This window comes from Amphiprion ocellaris, chromosome 15, assembly GCF_022539595.1.
Source record: "Amphiprion ocellaris isolate individual 3 ecotype Okinawa chromosome 15, ASM2253959v1, whole genome shotgun sequence".
In the NCBI taxonomy this organism is placed as follows: domain Eukaryota; kingdom Metazoa; phylum Chordata; class Actinopteri; family Pomacentridae; genus Amphiprion; species Amphiprion ocellaris.
In genome coordinates this window covers 25,450,314-25,475,554 of record NC_072780.1, presented here as the reverse complement: position 1 = coordinate 25,475,554, position 25,241 = coordinate 25,450,314, and the positions used below count along the sequence as shown (strand labels likewise).

The following is a 25,241-nucleotide window of genomic DNA, read 5'->3' as shown; positions in this document are numbered from 1 at the left end:
TGAGTGTGTTCTTGATGTGTTTTTCCTCCTCCTGTCTGTCTTTATTGTCAGTTATGATGCTGGTCGGTTCGTATAGTGTTCTGACTACTGATAGTTTGTGTGCTGTGGGGTGTTCTGATGTCCAGAGGAGGTACTGGTCTGTATGTGTAGGTTTCCTGTAAACTGTGATCTTACAGTTTTTCTCAATTGACAAGACACTGTTCCTGAAAAATAGCACACATTTCCCAACACACTGCACAACAGACATGTCCCATTCTAATGTCTCTCATTTACCAACAAAAATTACTGTTGAAGACTGTGCAAAACAATTAATTCCCTGATGCTCTTCACCAAAGTGGAAGTAAACTGTTTTACAACCGTGCAATATTGTGGTGGAATACAAAAAAAAAAAACATCAATTGATAAACACTTTTCTACCACGAAACATATTGGGAGAATGACTGAAATGAGAGGACCACAGACCAGACAAATCATCGCGATGGAAACTGTTGCATCCAGATCGGTTGGAGCACTGAAAGAATGAAGGGAAGTTAGAGTAAGTACTCTGCCAAGAAACACGGCGGAGTTATATGATGAGCGGCATATGTGAATCATTCCTCTGTTAGCAACATTACTCCAAAACGGACTAAGGGATTTGGATGAAATTTTCAGGGAAGGTCAGAAATGACACAAGGACCAAGTGATTAGATTTTGATTATGATTAGATTTGGCTTATAGCTTGGATCCACGGATTTGCTAAGGATTTTCCATTGAGATAGCAGCACGGCGTCTGATAGCAGCACAGTACCCATGGCAACAAGTGAAAGCTACCCTAGCGGCCTGCTGACGATCACATCATTTTACGATCCTACTACAAATTCACCACTGTGGCCTTATCGGAAATGATTCAAGGAACAATTGATTAAATTGTGGGGGTGTTTCTGAGTCCCATCAATTCCCACCACCCGCCACATATTTACGTCACACGATTCAGTATGTACACATGCATAACACATGCCTGTGTTCAGCGCAAGGTCAGGGAATGAAGAGTCTTGGTGGAGTACTGTGCTCCACCAAGTGCTTTTCTTGTCAATTGATGTGACAAGCCATGAGTGTGTGTGTGAATACGTGTGCCAGGAAATGAAATAAATTTTTGGATTCATTCAATAGTAAATGATCATTTAGTGCCTTAACTTCATGTTTAACCAGTATCTGGCTGCTGCTAATTTCCCACCATGGTGTGCCAGCTTTTATGCACCGTACTTTCCGGACTATAAGCCGCTACTTTTTTCTCACGCTTTGAACCCTGCGGCTTATACAACGATGCAGCTAATGTATAGATTTTTACGGGCGAGCTTCATGCCGTCAATATGTTTAGCCTCGTCACATAAGACCAATGAAATTACCGAACAGGTCACAGTGGACCAATGAAACTGTTAGAATTAAATCAAACGCACTCACACTAAATTCTTCAGATCAGTCATTTTGGCTTCATGCACACACCCTCATCATGGAAAACACACGAAGAAATGCGTATGTGCTGTCTTTAAAGTTAAGTGTGTAACTTAAAAGTTGATTTTCAGTTGGGTTTTTAAAACAGCGTCAGAGTGAGTGCTTTCGTTCTAGTTTGGTCTCAGAAATGACGACAGTGCGCTCTGACCTATCTTGGAAGGTGCTTCGTTTTTCCTGTTAGCTACGTCTCTCATGTGGAGTGCCGACAGCCGCAACGGACAGAGCTAATTCACCTTTGTTGCTAATGTTTCACTACACTTCTGCCTTGGAGATTATTTGTCTTTTTACACTATTGGTCCAAGTCAAGCTAAAGCACAGAAAAAGCAGGCCCTGTGTGATTATTTAAAGACTTGAGAATGTTAGCTAACTGTCTAGCTACACGCGTATGATGCAGCTTCTACGTTAAAGGCAATCAATCTGCCTGTCGAAAAAGGAAATAGAGCTGCTGCACGTAAGCTTGGCATCAATGAATCGATGTCGAGACGTTGGAGTCGGCAGCGTGAAGTACTGACTCAGTGCGTTTTACTGCCGTGTTATAGGCACTGTTCAGAAAAAAGCATTTATTTAAAAGTTTAAAAAAATCTGTGTAAATATCTCATGTTACAAAGTGGACACCTGCGGCTTATAGACAGGCGCGGCTTATATATGTACAAAAATGTTTTTCTTTTTAAATTTAGTGGGTGCGGCTTATATTCAGGTGCGCTCAATAGTCCAGAAATTACAGTAAACGGGTTGGACTGTTAAATAATTAATTTCGGAATAAATATTGTCAATTACAATGTTGAAACATGTTCTAAAAGCTGCAAAAAATGCCACTTTTTAGCACTTGTCACTGTCTCCCGCAATTTCAGGGCAACAAATACACTCAAAACATCGCAACTTACATCACATTTTTTTTAGAAAAGCTGCCGCGAATTCAGGCATTTTCGGCTACAACAATCTCGAAAAACGCCCGCAAAATCCTGGAGGGTCTGACAAATATAGCTGGGACGGTTATATAAAGAAGCATGAAGTTGGGACTGAATGTGTCTCGGGAAGGAACATCAGAGGGCAGATGTGAGCCCACATACCTGAAGAGATGTCTGCCACTGGCTGGAGGCTTAGACTGCCATACTGGATCTCATTTTAGCTGGAGTTAGTCACTCACACTTGCTACACTCAGCACTCAGGACAGAGTCCTGGGGACCAGGGAGTATAAATAACTCAGCGTTTGCATATGTGAACATGTGTTTGGGCAGTGTTTTCAATGGATTATTTCAGGGCTTTTGCATGCATTCTTTGAATCCTTTGCAAGAGGATTTTCTATCCTCTCTTCTTTATGTAATACAAAGTAAACACCTTGTCTTACGTAAGGCAGGCTGTAATTCTTTTCTGTGCAGAGGAATGTCTGTTGCTGTTTCAACAAGCATCACCTCAGAAACATCAACCAGTCAGGAGAGACATGTTATCAAAAAACACAAATCAGACAAAACAGATAAGTTTTAATGCTGCAGCTAGACATTAGTCATTATGCAGTTGGTGGCAAAGAGTGTAGTTGATTTTAGCATGCACAGGTGATCATATGATAGGAAGACTTCTCTTTACAGCTCTAACTCTGGAGTTGTTTAGAAGGAGAACTCTTTTACTCCTTTAGCTCAGAACTCCATGTGCTAAGCCCTAATCCCTGCCATCACACTCATTCTGTTATAATAAGCCACCAACTGCTAAATGTTTGACTGGGACTTTGACTGAGGCTCTTGAAAATACGCAAATTAATTTTTAACTAGTACTGGGCCAAACCTTCAGCAGGGACAACCTTATACACACACAATCACAATGACACGCACACGCATGTGCACGCATGCGCGCGCACACACACACACACACACACACACACACACACACACACACACACACACACACACACACACACACACACATACAAAACACAAGATCATATTGCAAACCAGGTTCTTCATAAAAGATCCTCATTTTATTCATTCATTCATTCATGCATGCATGCATGCATTCTCATCATGAACAATAAAAATCTACTTAATAATCAGGCAGTCTGAGCAGTGGTCATTATAATGCATTTATTGAATTACTGGATATGAGTGAATGTACATTAATTTATTAATTACAGGGAATAAAGTAAACATATTTTCCCTCTCTGTTGTGCCCTTTCAGCTGGTAACCCTGGCTTATGTTTCTCATTGTCTTCACAATGGTTTCCTTAACACTCAGTCGTCATCATATTCATATATTTGTATTCACATAAATGCATGCATTTTCTGTAACTGTAGAGATATGAACAGCAGAGTTTGTATCAACCTTCACTCATTTTTTTGACCACAGGATGGTGTGTAAGGACAATGACAGAAAACAAATTACTTGTATGAAGCGCATTGAGCCTTTCTTTAAATACTGTTGCTATAATGGCATATATCAGATTAGAATTCAGCCTCACACAAAATCACACACTTATCTTATTACGTAATGAGGAACTACTGAGTAACTGTTCAGTAAGATACCTAAGTGAGCAGTCTTGAACAGTAGGTAATAGGCTGCACACAGAGTAACAAAGGTAAACTAATCGGTAATGAATGGCTGTTGTGCCACTGAGTTAATAATTACCTACTTTACCTTACTTTACCTACTTTACGTTTCATTATGTACACTAAATAATCCTAAATTATAAGTTATTAAGAAATGACTTATAAACAATAACTTTTTATATAGATTTTTTTTGTTTTTTGTTTATTTTATTCACAGTACAAACACATACAAATCACAAAAAGTAATAGAAAAATCCCACCCTAAAAAATAACACAACATTAACACCAAGCTCTGCAGTATGTTACACATAGTAATTATATAAACATATAATACCATCTCTGACAGAACTCCAAAATTGAATAAACAGTACCCCTTAAGATGAAACAGTTAAAGGGAAGTAATTACAAGTCAGTAAAGGTGAAGTTAGAATTTTGTAGGAAAATGTGCAACGGTTGCCAGACTCTCCAAAAGTCTTCAGACTTATGATTCAGATCGTAAGTCAGTTTTTCCAGAGGGAGGAAAGCTGAAATCTGTGATAACCACATATCAACTGTAGGGACTTGGGGAGCAGACCACCACAATACTATGCATTTCTTAGCAAGATATAAAAGAACTGTTAACAAGGACCTAATATCTGAATCAAAAAGATTGCCCCGTAGCTGAGTTAACAAATAAAATGAGGCAGACAATGTAAATGTTTGCCAGTGACTTCCTGGATGACAGAGTGTACATCTTTCCAAAATGATTGAATATGGTGACATGACCAAAACAAATGAATAAATGTCTCCTTGTAGGCTTGACATTTGTAACAAAGGTTAGAGCCACCGGGGAACATTCTCTGGAGGCGAGCAGCTGTAAAGTAAGTCCTATGAAAACATTTGAAATTTTGTTCATGTATTCAAATTGAAGTACATTTTGGGAATACAGATCTTGGACCACCCTTTGGAAATAAATGTTACCCCCAGGTCACGCTCCCACAGCGGCTTCAAAGAATCACAGGAACAAGTGTCAGAGTGTACTAGTATAGCATAGAACTCTGAAAGTATCCCTTTAAGAGATTTAGCTGCAACCAGGGTATTTTCCAGATGTGTCAAATTCTGACAAAATTTGTTGTCCCGCAAGAGGGATTCGAAAAAGTGACAAATTTGAAGATATTTATAAAAATCCTTAGAGGGAATGTCCCAATTTGTTCAAATGACTTTAAAGAGTTGGAGATGAGCAGTCCTGTAAAATCTAAAATGTCCTTAGGAATCCACTCCCTCAAACCAATACTCCTAACCCGGGGTGGAAAGTCAGGATTCAATGCCAAGGGAGATCGAGCAGAGATAACGGAGGGAATACTTAAGTATTTTCTCACATCCCTCCACACAAGTATTGTAAATAACTATATTATTGACAAGGAACTGTACATTCTCAAAATTATGAATAAATGGGAGAGATACCAGCTTAACAGGATAACATGTTAGGGACTCCAGACTGATCCATAATGCATCTTGTCTATTCATGAACCAGTTAGTCATCATTCTGAGTTGGGCCGACCAGTAGTAGAATTGGAAATTAGGCAAAGAGAGACCCCCTAGTTCCTTTTGTTTAGTGAGTTTTGAAAGTTTAGCCCTCTGGTGCTTATTATTCCAGATACATTGGTAGATGCTAGTGTTCAGAGATTTAAAGAATACAGGGGTCAAGTAGCACGAAAGATTTTGAAATAAATTATTTAATTGAGGGAAGACATTCATTTTTATAATGTTTACTCTCCCAAGGAGGGAAGTAGGCAAAGATGACCACTTCTTTAAATCGTTCTTAATTTTCAGAGTTAAAGGGCAGCAATTATTTGCAAATAGGTCAGTTAAATCAGGGGTGAGAAGACCTTTCACCGATATCTGGAAGGGAGACTGTATAGGCTTGTCCTGGCAGATATTAAAAGGCAGAGCAACTGATTTACCCAAATTTATTTTATAACCTGACAGGGCCCCAAACAAGACTATAGAGTTCAAGGCAGCAGAGGTGGATTTTTCAGGGTTTAATAAATAAAATGTCATCAGCGAAAGGGGAAATCACATGGTTTGTCCCATCCAAATTAATACCAGTAATGTCAGGGTTAGATATAATAACTTCGGCCAGAGGTTCAATAAAAACTTGTATACAACAAAGGTGATCAAGGGAACCCCTGTCTACAGCCCCTGCACACTGGAAAACCTTCGGATGACAAGCCATTTGTATTGACATTGGCTATTGGGTCTGAATAAAGAGTTCTAATTATCTTAATGAAACTACTTCCCAGAGTAAATTTTTCCAATACTGAGAATAAAAAAGGCCATTCTACACGATCGAAAACCTTTTCAGCATCTAAAGAAACAATGAATGCATGAGCTTTTATAGTATTGAAATGATGTATGATGTTAAGTACATGCCGTACATTGTCTACACCCTACCTGGATTTGACAAAACCTGCCTGATCTGGGTTGTTAATTTTTGGGAGAATTTTCTCAAGTCTGTGAGTCAATACTTTTGTGACTATTTTGTAGTCCACATTCAATAAGCTAATAGGTTGGTAGGAAGAGCACTCTAAGGGGTTTTTATTCTTCTTCAAAAGCTGGCTAATAGACACATATCTCCAAGATGGTGGGATATCTTCCCTCCAGATGTTGTTAATAGCAGGGAGCAGGATCGGGTGAATCTCAGGCCAAAATTTCTTGAAAAATTCTATTGAGAACCCATCTGGGTCTGGACACTTCCCATTAGGCATGGCCTGAATAGCAGTCCAAACCTCCTCTGGTGTAAATTCTGCATTTAAGTTGGTACGATCCTGTTCTGTGACTATAGGTAATAAGATGTTATCAAGGCAGGAAGTGATGTTAGATTCCCCATTTTGGGCGCTGTCTTATCCTTGTACTGCTGTAATCCATATTATGTACAACTGAGTAAAGAGAAACAACAGTCCACCAAGACACAAAGGTCAGTCAGTCAGTCAGTCTCAAAAACAGTCAAACACTGTGATGAAACTGGCTCTCATTAAGACCATCACAGGAAAGGAATACCAAGAGTTCCCTCTGCTGCAGAGGATAAGTTCATCAGCTATCAGCCTCAGAAATAAACTATTAACAGCAGTTAAAAATACAGCCCACGTCAGTGTCTCCCAAAACTTGAGGAGCAGAAAAATGTCAGCATCAACTGCTGGGAGGACACTGTGTGAATCAGACCTTCATGATGAAACTGCTGCCAAAAAAACATCGATGAAGACCAAGAAGCAGATGAGAACTGCTTGGGGCAGAAAGCACAAGGAATAGACACTTAAGATCTTTGGTTCCAGCCACCGTGTTGCAGATAAGGTGATGGCAGCAAATAGAATAGAATAGAACAGAATAGAATAGTTAAATGTTCCAGAGCATCAGACTAATATTTGTATTTATTTAATATTGGACAGAGATAACCCACTAAACACAAAATGCAGTTTTTAAACAACAATCTATTGGGAACCTATATTGCCCCTTTGAAAAATTAATCCCCCCCCCAAAAAAAAGGCTAACAAATGGTTGGTCACTTGGCAGGGTCATTACTTTTTCACATGGGGGAGATGGGCTGGACATAATTTTTCTTTCAATAAATTTGGTGTTTTCTTGGGTTATCTTTGTCTTACGTCAAAATTTGTTTGATGATCTGAAACATTTAAGTGCGAGAAATATGCAAAAATAGAAGATTTCTGTAGAGAATCAGAGTGATGGAGTGCTATGTCAGGTGACCTGACCTCCACAATCACTCAGCTGAGCTTGGACCAATGGGATGATTTTGGAGTGCAGACTGAAGGAAAAGCAGCCCCCTCACTGTTTAGCATATGCGGGAAGTTCTTCAAGTCTGTTGGAAAAGCTGCACGAGATTACCTCATGAATCTAGTTGGAGAATGAAGAGTGTACAAAGCTGCCTCAAAGCAAATGGAGGCTACTTTGAAAAATCTAGCATTTAAAACTTATTTAGTTTTACAATAACACCACCTCAGTTTTTGTTACCTACACAAATCTATATGTGTTAGTTCATTGTTTTGATGCCTACAGTTCAGTTCTACAATATAGAAAAGGTAAAAATGAAGAAAACCCCTTTATTAAGTAGGTATCTAAACTTTGAGTAGTGCTGTGTATGCAGTATGTAATGTGGTTCATCTCACAGTGATGAACCAAATAAAATGTGGCAGCAACAGTGGGAGTTGTTTGTGTTCACCTGATGTTAATCCATTTTCTCTCTCATTTACATCTTTCTCCTCCCAATTCTCATTCTTGAAGTGCGAAATGGTGCACTATGTTCACCAGCTTGTCTCCTTGTGGCTATGACTACATACTGTACAGAATCAGCTGTAATGAAAGGTTTTCTCATACAACTGTCCTGTGCCTCTGTTTATCTTTCAGGAAATAAGAAGTGGAGATCAGAAAGGAAGGCAGTAAAATTATGATTAGAGTGATTTGTGACAAAGTAGAGGCACTTTTTTTTAGTTCATGTGCAGTTTCATATGAACAAATCTGACAGGAAAAGCCAAAACTTGACCTCTGACTTCACAGATAGTGTGAGACTTGTTCAAGAGAGAAATTTAAAGTTGTATTGTAATTTTTGCTGACTGAAACTTGAGGTAACCTTTTGTGCCCTGCTCCCTTTTTCCAAAGGAAGACGCATCCCACCCAGCCATTGTTCCCCTCACAGTGGCGTCATTAGCATCACGGTGGTGGGTCCACAGGAAGGAACAGTAACAATTGGAGGGATCAGTTGATGCTCTGGAGGCTGGGGATTCACAGTGACTAACAGTGTAACATATTTGTACAATACATTTGCCCTTTGTACAATGTACCATCAGTATGGAAAAATCCAATCTAATCTGATGTTGTACAACAACTCCACTAATACTTATACATCTTGTACAGCCACTGCAGACACTCCGAGAGAGTGATGCTTAAGCTTTTGTTGCGTTAAAACACACACTTCAGTTTGGTGTGATTATTGCTATATTTTTAATACTTCATGTTTAAAGTCTTCACACATAGTGGACCCAATCCAAAATGGACCCATGGAAAACTTACCTGACCCCAATGTCCAGCCACATAATTTAATATTAATAAAAAACAACAACAAAAAAATAGGTCTATGAGGACTGAAGCCAGAACTGACCCTAACAGACAAAGCATGAAACCTCAGTCTCAGATACTAATAATCATATGTGCTGGACATACAGGGGGCACATGTGTTTGTGTGTGTCTGCAGCAAACAGATTACCTACAGTGTGTGAAGTTGGACTAAATGGTTGAAGCAGCTCCAACAGGAGGTAGCTGTGCAGCAGTTAGACAGGCCCGCAGTCTATCCAAGTGGTCTTGGCACTGATGGAGCAGATCACATATCTTGGAGTATAACACTTTTAGGGTTTTGGTGGTGATAAACCTCTACAAATTTGATGGACCAAACGGCATTAAAGGGCAAAGCATGATGGCACAATAGAAAGCAGCGGAAGAGCAAGTAGTTTTGTTCCAGAGCTCCAGTTTTTACTAGTTTTAATATACAAAATACAGCTCACCAAACACACAGCAAGACAGGAGTCACTCAGCTGCAGTGGATGATGGCAGATTCAGCAGCAGAGCAGAGCAAGAGCTTCAGCCTGACCCTCCTTCACTACACTACACTGATCACTCACCTGATTCTTATACATTTTATGACATTTCTTTTAGATGTTATATTTTAGTGCTGTTTTATTGCTGTTTATTTGTTTTATTGTATGTTTTATGGACTGCACAGTGGCGTGGTGGTTAGCACTTTCACCTTGCAGCTAGAAGATCCCTGGTTCACGTCCCGGCTTTCCCGGGGTCTTTCTCCATGGAGTTTGCATGTTCTCCCTGTGCATGCGTGGGTTTCCTCCCACAGTCCAAAAATATGCTGAAGTTAATTGATTATTCTAAATTTGCCTGTGATTGTTTGTCCTATATTAAGTTATTTTCTTGTTTTTTACTGTGAAGCACTTTGGTCACCCTTTGGGCTGTTGTAAAGGGCTATAACAATAAACTTTGAAAAAGAGCAAAGGTGATGGCCTTGGCTGAGAACATTTGGCTACAATCTCAGGGTGTCTAATTGGAACATTTTTCATTTTATAGGTTTGTCTGATTACCCTGCTCACTGCAAAAATGATGCTAAAAGTACATTTAAATGTGACACATGAGTTCTGACAATGGGGCAATATATGGTGAGACTGTTTTCTTGTTGGCACACAGATGACTAGTGACCTTATTGCAGTACACAAGATGGAGTGTGTGTAGCCTAGCTTCCTGACTGTCACAATCCTACTCTCATGGCTGTACATTTCATGAACCAAAATGTACATCCTCAACAATGTGGCACCTTACCGCTCACCCTACTGAGGGACTTTCGGGGGCCTCAGCAACACAGTTTTCTTCAAAAATTTCAAAGTACCTTTGATTCAAGCTGAAAAGAGATGATGGCTGGTTCTGTTTATACAGAGATAAAAGGTAGCAGTAGCAGAGGCTCACAAAGGTCAGGATTACATAACGAGCCCAAGTACAGGCTGTTTCCTGCTCTCACAGTGTGTTTGCACTTATCACTCGATGATCCAGATAGCATATGTCAGCATATGAAGCTGTAAACATATTTGTAAAAAGTCATGCTTAAATCTTAAATGTGTTTATAAGTACAGCTACAATAACCTTGGGGTTTTTGGATAAGTGACACTTAATACAAGTATCTGTGCATTAATAACCAGGAGTGTTATATTGAAAGCTTCAGCAAAAATTAACATTTTTACTTTTGCCGACCCAAAACTGCTAATTAGACTGTAAATAACTGCCTTTATTTAAAGGCAGTTATTGTAACTGTTGTATTGTTTAGTAATTGTAACACTACAAAAGATGGCGGTACAGAAATAAACAGATGAAGAACCACACTACATATTTTTTAGATAATGAAAATATTGGATGAAATTAATCTTTCACTGCCTTAAAATGGCTTAGATGTAACTCGACACCATTGCTTACTCTAGCTTGTGTAGATCTATCATGCTCCTGTCTCTAGTGGTTCCTCTCTGACTTTGCCCAAATGCTGTAAAACTGTCTAATGTACACAAGGGAAAGTTTTAATATTGGAATATTCAGTTACACATATTCAAATCAGAAACTGATTCTGTAGTTGAATAATTCATAATTAAAAGTTCCACCATGCAAATTGATAGGATTGGTTCCTTAGGTTAGCTACTTATGAAACCCTAGAGGTCTGAATCTGTGTTTTTGAGACTCGTACAAACTTAAATTTTGACAGGTTAGGTTCCTTGATATTTCTGTGTCTCTTTCTAAAAGAAAGATGTGTGCATCTCTACTAATGCTATCCAAAAAGGCAAAAAATAAAACAAACTCAAAAAAAGAAAAAAAAAACCTTAAAAAAAAAAAAAAATACATGTGCAAGTAAGTGTAATGACAAGCTGAAAAATACATATTTTAAATATTGGATGTACAGACTGACCAGCTTTCCTTTCAATGGCAGCAGCTGGAAAAAAATATTGTTGTCCTGCAATCTCCTCAGTCTGATAGTTTGGGGTTGTGGGTGGGGTCATAGTGGCAGACAGCCAGGCTCTTCTCAGGAAAATGAGGCCGGCAGGGAGTGGTTCCTCTTCCCTTATCACCATATCCTGTCTTCAGCTCTAAGACTCTAAGACACCGTTTACACCCATCACAGTTGGAGCTGTCTTGGCATCCGATTAGCACTTCACACAGTCATCAGTCTGCTTGAACACAACTCACAATACTCACCACCTCTTCTTGCTGAATGTGCACTCTCCCATCTTTTTCAAATGGATGTTTGTGCTATCAAAAGCCATTTCCTTAAGTGTAAAGAAGACTGGATGTGAACGAAATAGGCATACTAGTATACATGTTGGCCATCGTTGTCTTTGGTGTCTCTTAACATGTGGAGGGCCTTGCGTCTGGTAATGGCTGGTAATTTGAGATCCTAGTTTAGATCAAAAGTTACATTTACCAACGTGATTCCCGTCACATTTGACTGTATATACACGACTGGTCAAAAGTTTTGGAATGCCCCAATTTTTCCAATTTTTCATTGAAATTCAAGTAGTTCAAGTCCAATGAATAGCTTGAAAACTTACAAAGGTAAGTGGTGAACTGCCAGAGGTTAAAAAAAAGGTAAGGTTACTCAAAACTGAAAAATTATGTACATTTCAGAATTATACAGAAAGGCCTTTTTTCAGGGAACAAGAAATGGGTTAACAACTTAAAGCTCTTCTGCAGCAATGGAGGTTGATCAAACCTTGAAAGTTGGTGATGCCAAATTCTACAGGTGTCCCAACTTTTCTTGATTACTTACAACCCCCTCTGTCTTCATAAAAGTAGTGTTGGAACACACCGTGGCACCATACCCTCGAGAGCATTATTTGAACAGTATTGTACTACAGAAAGTAATGTGTTGCTATAAAATGGTGAGGAAAGGGCAATTAACAATAGAAGAGAGACAGACCATCATAACACTTAAAAATGTAAGTCTTCCCTACAGAGAAATGGCAAAGAAAGTCAAGGTGTCAGTGAGTACAGTTTTCTTCACCATCAAAATGCACTCAGAAACTGGGGGAAACCCTGACAGGAAGAGGTCTGGAAGACCTAAAGCCACAACAGAATCAGACGACAAGCTTCTGAGAGTCAACAGCTTGGTGATAGGCAGCTCACAGGACAACAGCTTCAAGCACAGCTTAATAGTGCAAGAACTGCATTTTCCTCGGGACCCCATCCTTTTATCTAAATGTGCTGTTTGCTGTCACACAGGAACTGGGTCTTCACCTTAAAATATGAATACATGCTATGTAATGACATATGCTGTGAATATATAAATACAGTTGAATTGAATTTGCCAGGAAAACAGTGTTGTCTGTTCTTTTGTTGCTTTATTCCAAGTGAACACAGTGGATCAAACACATCGATGTGAACACCCTGACAATCATAGTGGGGGAGGGATTTTAACTGTGGTAGAGTTGAACACCTAACCGAGAAATCCTCCCTGTGTGACAGTCATGCATTTGACGGTATCTCATGTGGTAATGCTCAATCACATTTTAAATCTATTGCACAGTGATCAATAACCCTCTGAACCCCAAGCGGTTTAAAAATATCTTCTGCTAATGTCACATTTTTGCTTACTGTGGCCTCATTTTTCACCACAATAAAAAGTCCTGACCTCTTCAGAAACACTCTAATCACAGCCAGAAGGAGAGAGAGAACACAGACATGTCTTCTGTGCAGTATAACAAAGTTAGAATGCTATAAATCATTAAAAAAGAAATGCCAAAGTATAATTTCTTGTTTAAATTCACAATAATAAAAAAATAACAGAATGAACATACCCACTGCTTTTCCAAGAGTCAATGGATGATAACTCTACATAGTCCTACTAAGAATATTTTACAACCTTATATAGTTGGGTTCCATACTCATCTCTGTTCTGCTCTATGCAAACACAGCCTGCAGTTCAAACAAAAAGTCCCTGAATTTGTGTCATGTGACATACAATTAAGTCAGTCATGATTTCTCTGTTGTGTCAAGAAGTGTAATGTTTTTTCTTTTCTTTTTACAGAATCTGGTACAAATGGTGTATCTTTTGGTGGCTTTTAAAATAAGATGTGCAAATTAAAGTGATTTTGATTAAATGTCACAATTTTCCTGACAAAACAGAACTATTGACCATCAGAACATTGCAAATAGGATGATTCTTTTTATTTTTAAAGTTTCTGGCTGATAAATTGTTTCATTTTGGTGATTTTTAAAAGATAACTGGCCTTTCAAACTTGCAAGTGGGTTTTGAGGTTCAGAGGATTAAACTGTAGCTTGACTTTAAAAAATTATCTTGCAGATCAAACAATTACAATATGTGTGTGTATGTGCAAAATTATTCTTTTAAATCAATATTTCACTTCTCTTAGTTTCAGAATCAGAATTTTAGCAGTCAAGGTCAGGAAAAGGACCATTAAAGTGCATTCAGACTCTGGCTTTGCTCAGTATGTCAACATGTCTTTAGGTCATGGTGATGCTGCCTCTGACACCGAGAACCAGGCAGCCGGTAACATTCCTGCTAAGCCAACTGGGCTTGTCAAGCAAGCAGGATTACAGCAGACACTTCTACAGGGAGTCATGTTAATGATGAAGTCACAACTTTCCCTAGCCAACAATTTTCACCTTTTACAGCCACGTGGAGATGGCATGAACTGCTGTCAAAATAACCAGTTCAGTAATCAACAGTTCTTTGCATTTTGGTGTATCTACTTTCCCTGAATTTTTCCCATGAATGTCAAGCAGCCAACTGCAGAACCTTTTATAAAATTAATAATGCATTAGACATAAAAATGACTAAATCATAACTAAAAGTTAGGGTACATCTGAAGATAAACTGATCAAATTCAATCTATTTCTTACAAATATAAATGATCAAGTTAAAGGAGAGTGAAAATTAATGTATGCTATGATCAGTAATAAACCAACTATTGTTGGCTAAGAAAGGTTAACTTGGTTCCAGTTTTTATTTCCCTTCCACCAATCCAGCGATAACAGTTGGATATCATCCTCCATACTTTTTTTTGCCATCTACTGAAATGTATGTTCATAAACCAATGTTTGCTTAATGGTTAACTTTGTTGGCTTTTAGCATTTGTGCACTGATGTTGCTTGTCATTTACTGAGTAACACTGACAGCAATATAAGCTAATTTTGGACCATATATATATAGCCACATAGCCTCTTTTGGTCCAGTCAAATGAACTACTTGCAACACAGGTCCTGATTGAGTTTGAGGAACTACTAGCCAAATAATCAGACTCAGACTATAACACTGCAACACAATGCAATTCTGGCCTTTTGGGGCTACTGTCAGGGGAAAAAATGGTTCTCTCTCTTTTTTTGTTATTGTGATGCATGGTACCCAGACATTTGCTGCTAGCAGTGTGACTGTGCTCTTAGCTTGTCATTCATACACATTTGGCCACAAGAAGGCCAGGAACCTTCTAAAAACTTGGTTCTATCTAAGGTGATTGTGTTTTTGGGTCTCTATTCATCCTACACTAGATGAATCATTACTAACCTTTATGTAAACATCCAGAACTTTGGTAGAATAAAAATATAAAGGCTCACTGATTTTTAACAGATGCAGCACATATTTTACCAAATAACAGACAAATAAGAGCTAATTTCTCATCTCTGAGAATTCAGCGTAAACTTCATAGGTTGCTGCTGTGTAGCAAAATACTGTACTTTCATCAGAAGGACTTGTTGCTGATTCTTGCCAGCTGGAAAAAATCCATGCCACTGTCTCCTGCTGGGCCAAACACTGGCTGACCTGAACAAACAGTTTCACTGGAAGGAGCAAACCCAAGCAATCAGACTTCGAAGGGGCAGCCGACCGGATGGGGATCATTGTGTCTCTTTCACAGCAAACACAATGAACCAGCAGACTGCACGAAGCTCACAGTAGTTCTCATGTAGCTTTAGATCCAGCTCAGATTTTAGAATTCCCATTGTTGGCATATCATCTCTTCCTCTTCTGCTGTCGCAGCATCTTTCTCCTTTTCATGATCATGACGTGGAGCTTCTCCAGTCCTTCCTGCAGCCCCTCACCAATGATAGCACAAGCAGGCTGAAGGTGCCAGGGGGTGGCGCTGCTGAGCTCACCAAGAGCTAACATGCTCTCCATCTCAGCCAGACTCAGCGAATTCCTTAAGTCTTGTTTGTTAGCCACCACCAGAACCGGCACTCCCTGGTTCTCTGCCAGTCGTGTAATCTTGTGCAGCTCTATCTTGGCCTCTTCGATGCGCTCGGCATCCACTGAGTCCACCACAAACACAATGCCGTCTGCACAACGTGTGTAGGAGCGCCACAGAGGCCGCAGCTTCTCCTGACCTCCTACATCCCAAAAGTGGAAGGACGCTGTTCGTCGGCTTCCTCCAAGTGACACTTTGATCTTCTCTGTGTTAAAACCTTTAGTCGGGACAGTGTTCACAAACTCATTGAACCGCAGGCGGTACAGCACGGTGGTCTTGCCCGCACAGTCCAGTCCGAGAATAACAATGTGGAGGGCCTGGAAGGATGGGAGGCAGGGGAGGAGGGAGTGATGATCTGATAATCCATTCCCCATCTTGGCACAGGAGAAGTTGTCACTAGATTTTTGTGATTTTATCTCAGAGGACTGCAGCAGGAGCTGGGTAAACACAGAATGCATAATGAGTCAAAGCACACTAACACTCAGCCCTCACTGCCAAAGCCCGAACACCAAACCAGTGAATATATCCTCCTTCTCTCTTTAGAGGACACATCCTTACATTACTGTGGCTGAGAGGTGAATCAGAAATAACACAACAGGGTGGATAGCAGCCTGTTTGCACATGAAGCACCAAGGCAGCCAATGGGGATTTCATATGCTAATTTTAATTCAGCGTGTGAATGAGTGAAGAACAGGAATGAGGGTTCAAACATCACCGAAAGCGAATATTCATCTGATCATCCAGCTCCAGTGTCAGTGCCAGTTTAAAGCAGTTCTGTTTCACCAGCTCAGCACACTGACATGGACATCCAGCTTTAAAAAAAAGGTGTTGCTCGGCAACATGGACTGACTTCTAACGTGCTGAAAGGATTATATATACTAATTTTAATACATCTCTGTGCTGCAGCAAATAAACACAAATCGCAAACCATTATTAAACACTGTCCCATCGCAGAGGTGAGCTGATCTATTCGGAACACACGTTGTCTCACTCAGATGTTCTCTGAGTGACAACATCTGAGTATAAAATTGCGTCTTTTGCAGCTGGTTTCCGCCGTGTTCACTATGTGGTGGTGGAGGACGACTGACAGGTGATCTGTCACTTCATTGAGATTTAGTGCTGCTAAATACCGCTCGACAACGATCAGCAAACGTCTCCTCATATCACTCCCGCTGGATGTTCAAGTGTTGTGTGGTAGCGTGGGTGCTGTCAGAACAGAGGACTCCAGCAGGCTAACATACCAACAAGTGTTGTTAAATCAAAGTTCAGAGCTGAAGTGGGCCTAGTGGAGCTGACAGCAGGGCCTGCACATTTCCATTGAAATAACCCAAACGCTAACGTTACATGACAACGCAGAGGTACGGCTAGTGGGATTTATTTCATGAAAGGTTAATTATTATTACATTATTACGTTAATGTTGGCTTTCAATAACGTAAATGTCACATTTCTAGCAGTAATCATGATTTTTTTTAAACACCGAACAGATCCATCCACAGTAGCAGAACGGTAGACTTACCTTCTCACTCAGTGTTAATCCATTTCATATTGTCAGTATGTCCACAGGTTGCGTTCTGACGCTCAGCTCCACATCACAATCTCTAGATACAAACTGAACAGGCTGCTCTCATTCCGCTGCAGCTTCAAGTCCACAAAGCCGGTGCCGCCTTTCAAAACAAAACCCCTCAGAGCCTCCAAGCAACCAAGTCTTTCAAAAATTCCCGAAAGCGATCATTTTTCATCCTTGATTCACACAGTAGGCCTACTGGACAGTTCTAAAATATCCACATTACAATGAACACATTAAAGGAGCTGATGATACTTCGGTAAAGTTGGAAAGATATTCACAGATTCGGACTTCCGGCATCAATAACTCATGAGATATACGTTGTCAAATCATAAACGATGCGTCTTTCAAATCGTTGTAACCTAAACAATGTACTCCAAGCCCATTTTTATCAAAAGTAGCTGTCTTTCAAGCTGCAGAAATATCAAAGGTGTCTACGAGCAGCCGGCTGTGCGACGAGTGAACAGGGACCGTCTGCAAATTGCAAAACCGCTGCAACAGCGAAGAGAGACACTACACAAATATTCAAAAACTGCGCTCTTATGCACTGTAGTGTCACCAAAATCACTGGAGCCATCAATTGGCTCATGCTGGTCATACTACAACACGTTGTTTGGTGCTAAATTAAAAATATGAATTTTAAGGATTTTTTTATTAGTAATGAAATTCGCTAACTTCATTCTTATATACTGTAGTGTCACCAAAATCACTGGAGCCATCAATTGTCTCCTGCTGATCATACTACAACTCGTGGTTTGATGTTAAATAAAAAAATCTGAATTTTAAGGAATTTTTATTAGTAATAAAATTCAATAACGTCACTCTTATACACTATAGTGTCACCAAAATCACTAGAGACATCAATTGGCTCCTGCTGGTCATACTACAAATCTTGGTTTGATGTAAAAACATTTTTTAATAATTTAAAGAATTTTTATTGTACTAAAATTCAATAATTTCACTCTTATGTACTGTAGAAATAATTAAACACTGTCTAACCATCAATTGTCTCCTTTTGGTGATACTACAACTCTTGGTTTGATATTAAATACAAAATCTGAATTTTAAGGAATTTTTATTAGTAATAAAATTCAATAACTTCACTCTTACGTACTGTAGTGTCACCAAAAACCCTGGAGCCATCAACTGGCTCCTGCTGATCATAGTACAACTCTTGGTTTGATACTAAATAAAAAAAACTACATATTAAGCAGTTTTTACAGTAAAAAACATTAAATCACTTCACTCTTATACACTGCAGAAAAAATAAACTCCATCCAACCATCAAAGGGGTCCAACTGATCATACCTTCAGGTTTTTTCTTCCAAATATTGTCTGTACAGTCCTTAACTTGGAAAATATTATTAGCGGTTTAACATTATGGTTTAAATGAATCAATTAATGCTGCAGCCTTGTAAGAAGGCATCTTATTGTCTTTCTTCCCAATCGTCAGTACTTGAGGAGACAGTCTAAACAGTTTAGTTTGGTATATTGGTGTTATCTGATACTCTCTTTGGTGAAGATTCCAGGTTCCATTACTATTCAGTATTACTATTTGGACAAACAGGTGCCCTATGGATCTAAAAATATAGCACCACATACATCAATAAAAGTGCCATCAAAGTTAATTTACTCATTAATCCTTAAACTTCACACACAGGCACGCACACTAAATAGTGTGCACTACTCACATGGCAATAAACAACCCAAGTATAATAAAATTCAGTTACTTTCAGTTATTAATGTTCCACAATGTACCAAAAAAATGGATGGGCACTTCTATCTGTTACAACAAAAAATATTTGCGATATGTAACAACAATTTCAATACAAATAAAAAATCTTTAAAATCATGAAAAATAGTTAAATATCAAATCAAGAGTTGTAGTATGATAAACAAGAGCCAACTGATGGTTAGACAGTGTCATCTTTCTACAGTACATAAGAGTGAAGCTATTGAATTTTATTGTTAATAAAATAATAGTAAAAATAATTAAATAATCAAAAATACTTAAAATTATGAAAAACATTTAATATCAAACCACGAGATGCAGTATGATCAGCAGCAGACAACTGATGGCTCCAATGATTTTGGCGATACTACAGTACATAAGAGTGAAGTTACTGAATTTTATCATTAATGAAATAATGATAAAAATAATTAAATAATCAAAAATCCCTAAATTATGAAAAAACAAATTTAATATCAAACCACAACTTGCAGTATGATCAGCAGCAGCCAACTGTTGGCTCCAATGATTCTGGCTATTCTACAGTGTATAAGAGTGAAGTTATTGAATTTTATTGCTAATAAAAAATTACTTAAAATTCAGATTTTTAATTTAGCACCAAACCAAGAGTTGCACAATGATCAGCAGCAGCCAACTGATAGCTCCAATGATTCTGGTGACACTACAGCAAATAAGAGTGAAGTTATTGTACTTTTTTAAATATAAAAATTCCTAAAAATTCAGATTTTTCATTTAGTATAAAACCAAGAGTTGTAGTATGACCAGCAGGAGCCAATTGATGGCTCCAGTGATTTTGGTGACACTACAGTACATAAGCGTGAAGTTACTGAATTTTATTACTAATAAAATAATAAAATACTAAAAATTCCTTAAAATTCTGACTTTTTTATTTAACATCAAACCACGAGTTGTAGTATGATCAGCAGGAGACAATTGATGGCTCCAGTGATTTTGGTGATGCTACAGTATATAAGAATGAAGTTAGCGAATTTCATTACTAATAAAAAATCCTTAAAATTCTTATTTTTAATTTAGCACCAGACAACGTGTTGTAGTATGACCAGCATGAGCCAATTGATGACTCCAGTGATTTTGGTGACACTACAATGCCTAAGAGTGCAGTTTTTGAATATTTGTTTCGTGTCTCTCTTCGCTGTTGCAGCGGTTTTGCAATTTGCAGACGGTCCCTGTTCACTCGTCGCACAACCGGCTGCTCATAGACACCTATGTTATTTCTGCAGCTTGAAAGACAGCTACTTTTGATAAAAATGGGCTTGTAGTACATTGTTTAGCTTACAATGATTTGAAAGAGGCATCGTTTATGATTTGACAACGTATATCTCATGAGTTATTGATGCCGGAAGTCCGAATCTGTGAATATCTTTCCAACTTTACCGATTATGTCCCTAAATACTGCACAGGACAAGAGCTCACTAAATGTCACTGGTCGGGAGGATGATTGCAATCTTTCCACCGCGCTTCTGTCTACTTTGAATATTGCTGGCAGATGAGAACTATGTAGAGGGATCTTAGTAAGGAACAAACAAGGTTTCCATGAACAGATTTTTGGCTGTTCTTCATCTTTCCAAGATAAACAGCCTTTAATTAATCCCACAGCAGGTGAATTTGTCGTGCAAAAACGCAGGGACATCTGTAAAAAATTTAACTAAACAAGAAATATCCGTAAGTATTCAATATGATAACAACAATATAACAGTGGTAAGGGAACACGTTGCACAGGGAAATGTTGACATTGCACAAAGTTTTTCTATATTTAGAAAAAAAACATTGATGTACCACAGATCCTTACACATGTATACATTACTGATTTTATAGTAATTGATTGTTCATGTATATACAATAATAGTACAGTATTTCATGATGTTCCACTTAGTGTTTCAATGCTCCATATACAGGATTGAGCATTCTAGTTATGGAGGAACCCCCATCGTTTCCAAACTTATTTGGCACTTATGAAGTCATGATGAGCAGTTTTCCGGTATAGGCAGGCTAACGTTGCCCGACTTGACGAGGTTCCATTTTGCGCTCTGAATGGCAGCGAACAAATGTGGGGGGACTAATGTAGCAAAACTATTTGTCAATGCGTATGGAGAGTTGTCTGTCTGTATCAGTCCGTGTGTCCGAAGCGAGATTTGTCAATGCGTAAGAGAATTTGTCAGTGCGAACCGGAATCTGCAAAAGTCGTCTCAAAATTTGTCTGTCTGTAATTAGGTTTTCAAACATGTAAAAAAAAATCTGTTAATCTGTATTAAATGTGTACATGTAAGAAGATTTGTCTATGCGTGAAAAGATATTCATAGTTGAAAAGTCTACGTGTTTGGCTACATAAGTGCTGGAAATACAGACAAATCACCAGTTACGAGTCAGGCGACTTCACAACTGGCTGTGTTTTTGCACAACTTCTGCGTGAGAGAGACTCGTATTTGAAAAGTCAGGGTTTCTGTTCCCTGAGCTCAGGCTCACAGGCTCGTTCAAGCTGGCTGCGTACGCTTTGCTGCTCTGTACCTCAGTAGTTATACACTGTATAATAAAGATGGACGGCCCACAGTAGCCTGTGTGATGGTTCAATAAACGACTAGAGAACGAGATAAAGTCTCACACATTCATCACAGAGGGTCACTGCATTATTATTGTGACAGTCTGTTGCTCACTGGCTCTGAAGACACAGATAGACAAAGCATGGGTCATAGGAGTGCTAGATGTTGATCAGTCCTTGGGATGGGCGTCATCATATCTCACCCAAACTAACTGTAGAGGGAGGCTTTGGCAGACTGATAGGATGTAGCTTGTGGGAGAAATAGAGATAAAAAAAAAAAAAAAAAAAAGACAAGCTAAAATGCCCCAGCGAGAAGTCATGGGAAGTTCGGCTCTTCTCAAAGAGTCGGTTCTTTTGACATGGCTCCCAAATAAGAGCTGGTGTTCCAGTTCAACTGGCAATCAGGGAAACTGGTGATAGTTGCCGTCTCCAGATGTTTTGTCCGCAAATTCATTACGACCAGACCTGGCTGTGTGAAGATAAAGATACTAGATAAAGAAGACCTCGCCGAAAAACGTCGGCATCACTAGTTAATAAAGTCTATATCCATGTAAATATCATCTACAGACAGTAAAAAGAAATGTGCTGGCCGAAATAAAAAACACGTGTTTTTCAAGTACGGAGAGAGGATTCGAAATGATGTAATCCAGCTATAAAATTACAAGACTACAGCCTTGCTCATTATGCCACCAATGAGTCCAACAAGCATCTCGCTTCAGCCACATAGATCTTTGTCATTCTGTCAGGCGTTTAACACCTGGTGATTGTTCAGGAAACACACCCATGTCAAATGGGGATACTCACAACTTAACACGGGCTGTCTGATTAATAAAACCCACAACATAGAAGCACGTCCACCGTTGTGTTGTGTTAGTCTGTGCGTTCAGTGGAACAGATCCTGAGCAGAATTTCAAGCTTAACCTGGGTATGTTCACAGAAACACAGTCAGACCCTCAGCAGCCTTCAGGCCACGTTAACCGCTGACAATATTAAAAAAATATGGAAGAAAAGGGATTCAAACTCTGGTCAAACCAAACAATAGTTTATTTGCTCTACACAGTGAGAGATGAGCACTTACTGGATGTAATGAAGTAGCGTACAGTCAAATTTGAACACTACAGCAACAAATTTTCCTGTTGGACACTGAAGTGGTCCAACAGTATCTACTCCACCATGGAGAGGTCCTCACCCAGGATGTGGAGCGGTTGTGTAGCTGTCCTCTTCTTCCGGAAGTTGACCACCATCTCCCAGGTCTTGGCCACATTGAGCTGCAGATGATTCCTACCACTCTACAAAATCACCCACCAGAGCCTTCTATTCCTCTCTCATACACCCAACATCTGCTGAGTCATCAGAAAACATACGCAAGTGGCATGACCTGGTGTTGTACTGAAAGTCAGAGGTATGTAAGGTAAACACAAAAGGAGACAAAAAAGTTCCCTGTGGAGCTCCTGTACCACTAATCACCACATCAGACAGAACACTGCTCAGATGGGCAAAACTGCAGTCCGTCTGTCCAGGAGATGGTGAGCAGAAATGGCTGGTTGGTGTTGAATGCACTGGAGAAATCAAAGAATGTGAAAGCTGTCTCCTCACCTGGTCAACACTTACAACTCTAAGATCTAAGGTCTAACTTAGACCAGATGGACAGCCCACATTACACAGATTTTAAAGTTTCTGCATGGGTTACCTGTCTCTTTTAAAATTGATTTTGAGATCCCTTTATTGGTTTACAATGTTCTCAATGTTCTTGGGTCTTTCGTAGTTATCAGATTGACTTTTACTTTATGCTTTTATCTTTACCTTTGAGAACCCTCAGGTCTTTTGGCAGTGGCCTTTTAATCAAACCAAAAGTCAGATCAAATACCCACAGTGAGGCAGCAGGTTCACTTTTCTGTAACAGCCTTCCAGCAGAGCATTGTTGTTTTAAAGGCAAACTTGTTAACTAAATGTATTTTATTTTATTTAGGCTCATCTGGTCTTTCCTGGTCTTCAATTCAATTTTATTTATATAGCCCTATTACAATTCAGATTGTCTCAAGACACTTTACAGAACCCGTATGCCTGAACTCCCAGAGCAAGCCCTAAGGCGATAGTGGCAAGAAAAAACTCTCTTTTAACGGGAAGAAACCTTGCGCAGAACCCGGCTCATATGGGGGGACCCATCTGCCGCTGACCGGCTAATAATCATGTAAAATTACTGTTGCATGAAAATTACGTAAAAAATGACGTTTTAGTGAAACATTTAATAAAAGTTATACATTGTAAGACACAGAATATTAGTATTTTACATCTGTCTCTTAAAGACAAATGCTAATTTCTGGGTGTTTTATCGGGTCTGTGAACTTAATGACTACAGCTGGTTTGTTTTTTTTTTCCAAAAGAAAAATGTGATGAGGTTTGCTTGTTTGTAATTTTGGTCTTACAGCTGTGGAGCTGTCATTGACTGAATTTCATGTGGAAATTTTACAAATACTGTCTAGGGCTTAATGTGTTAAGGACCAAAACAAAATACATCTAATGTTCGCTTTACAACAAATAATCAAGTTTTCACATCTGCACTACAGGTATATCTATGTCACAAAAATGCTCAAGTCTCCTCATCTGACACCTGAAATGTGTTTCTGACAGTGACCTCATGTGGCAGTAATAGGTAGTGGGAATAAAATGAAATTTCTTTGGTACTATTCAGTAACAGTAAATGTTGCTGATCATTGAAAACTTGCACTACACACCTACATGCTACTGTACTACATCAGGTAAGTGAGCAGATAAACATGAACTAATCTCAAACTTGCACACAATACTATGTGATCACTCTAATCATGTAATGCCATCACTTCTTTAATGCTTAGCATCTGACACATTGGGATGCAGGAATATGGCTTTAGAGAATTTATAACTGTAAATACACTGTGCATTCTAAATAGTCAAAGTTAATAGTTTTTGAGAATTAGCAAAAAATACATAAAGGCAGATGTTTATGGTTCAGGAGACTTATGGTAGAGCACATTAAGCTATACTAAATTTCAAGTCAATCAGCCTTGTGATGTGAGAGGCACAGATTTTCCAAAAGTGCAGTTTTAGGTCTTAATTATGGAACCACCATGTGACCAATTTGGCATTTACAGTTACTAGGGTCAAGTTTCATGCTTCTGTCTTATTTCAGCTCATGGCAATTTGAGCCAAGACAAAAAAGTTAAATAATAACTAGACAGGACAATTCCAGCAGAAATTGCAATTTCAAGTTCAATTTATTTCAATAGCGCCAGTTCACAACATATGTCACCTCATAGCTCCTAACATAGTAAGGTAAGTAACTTATGAATTTTAGACAAGGAACAGAGAACCCAACAATACAAAGTTGCCTTTGGATTCCCTATAAACAAAGCAGTCAGCGACAGAGGGAAGAAACCAAAAAAAAATACAAAAAACAAAAAAACTCTGACAGAAACAGGTTCAGGGAAAGCAGCCATCTGCCTTTGACCTGTTGGGGTGAGAGTGGGGACGAGGAGGGTGGTAGGTTGGTGAGACCAGCCACTGCACCTTGCAGAGACG

General features: G+C 39.0%; 1 protein-coding gene across 1 annotated transcript; it reads right to left on the bottom strand.

The window, feature by feature from the left end:
* Positions 1-12,932: 12,932 nt before the first annotated feature.
* LOC111580945 (ADP-ribosylation factor-like protein 4A) lies at positions 12,933-17,823 on the bottom strand. The gene is made up of 2 exons (XM_023288903.3): positions 17,329-17,823; positions 12,933-16,248 (listed from the first exon to the last, which is right to left on the bottom strand). Exon 2 carries the CDS (start codon positions 16,183-16,185, stop codon positions 15,580-15,582), a length of 606 nt encoding a protein of 201 aa, XP_023144671.2. The 5' UTR covers positions 16,186-16,248; positions 17,329-17,823; the 3' UTR covers positions 12,933-15,579.
* Positions 17,824-25,241: the final 7,418 nt, after the last annotated feature.

Bases quoted from the DNA above. Each gene is read 5' to 3' on its own strand.
- LOC111580945 (XM_023288903.3), bottom strand. From the start codon at position 16,185: ATGGGGAATGGATTATCAGATCATCACTCCCTCCTCCCCTGCCTCCCA.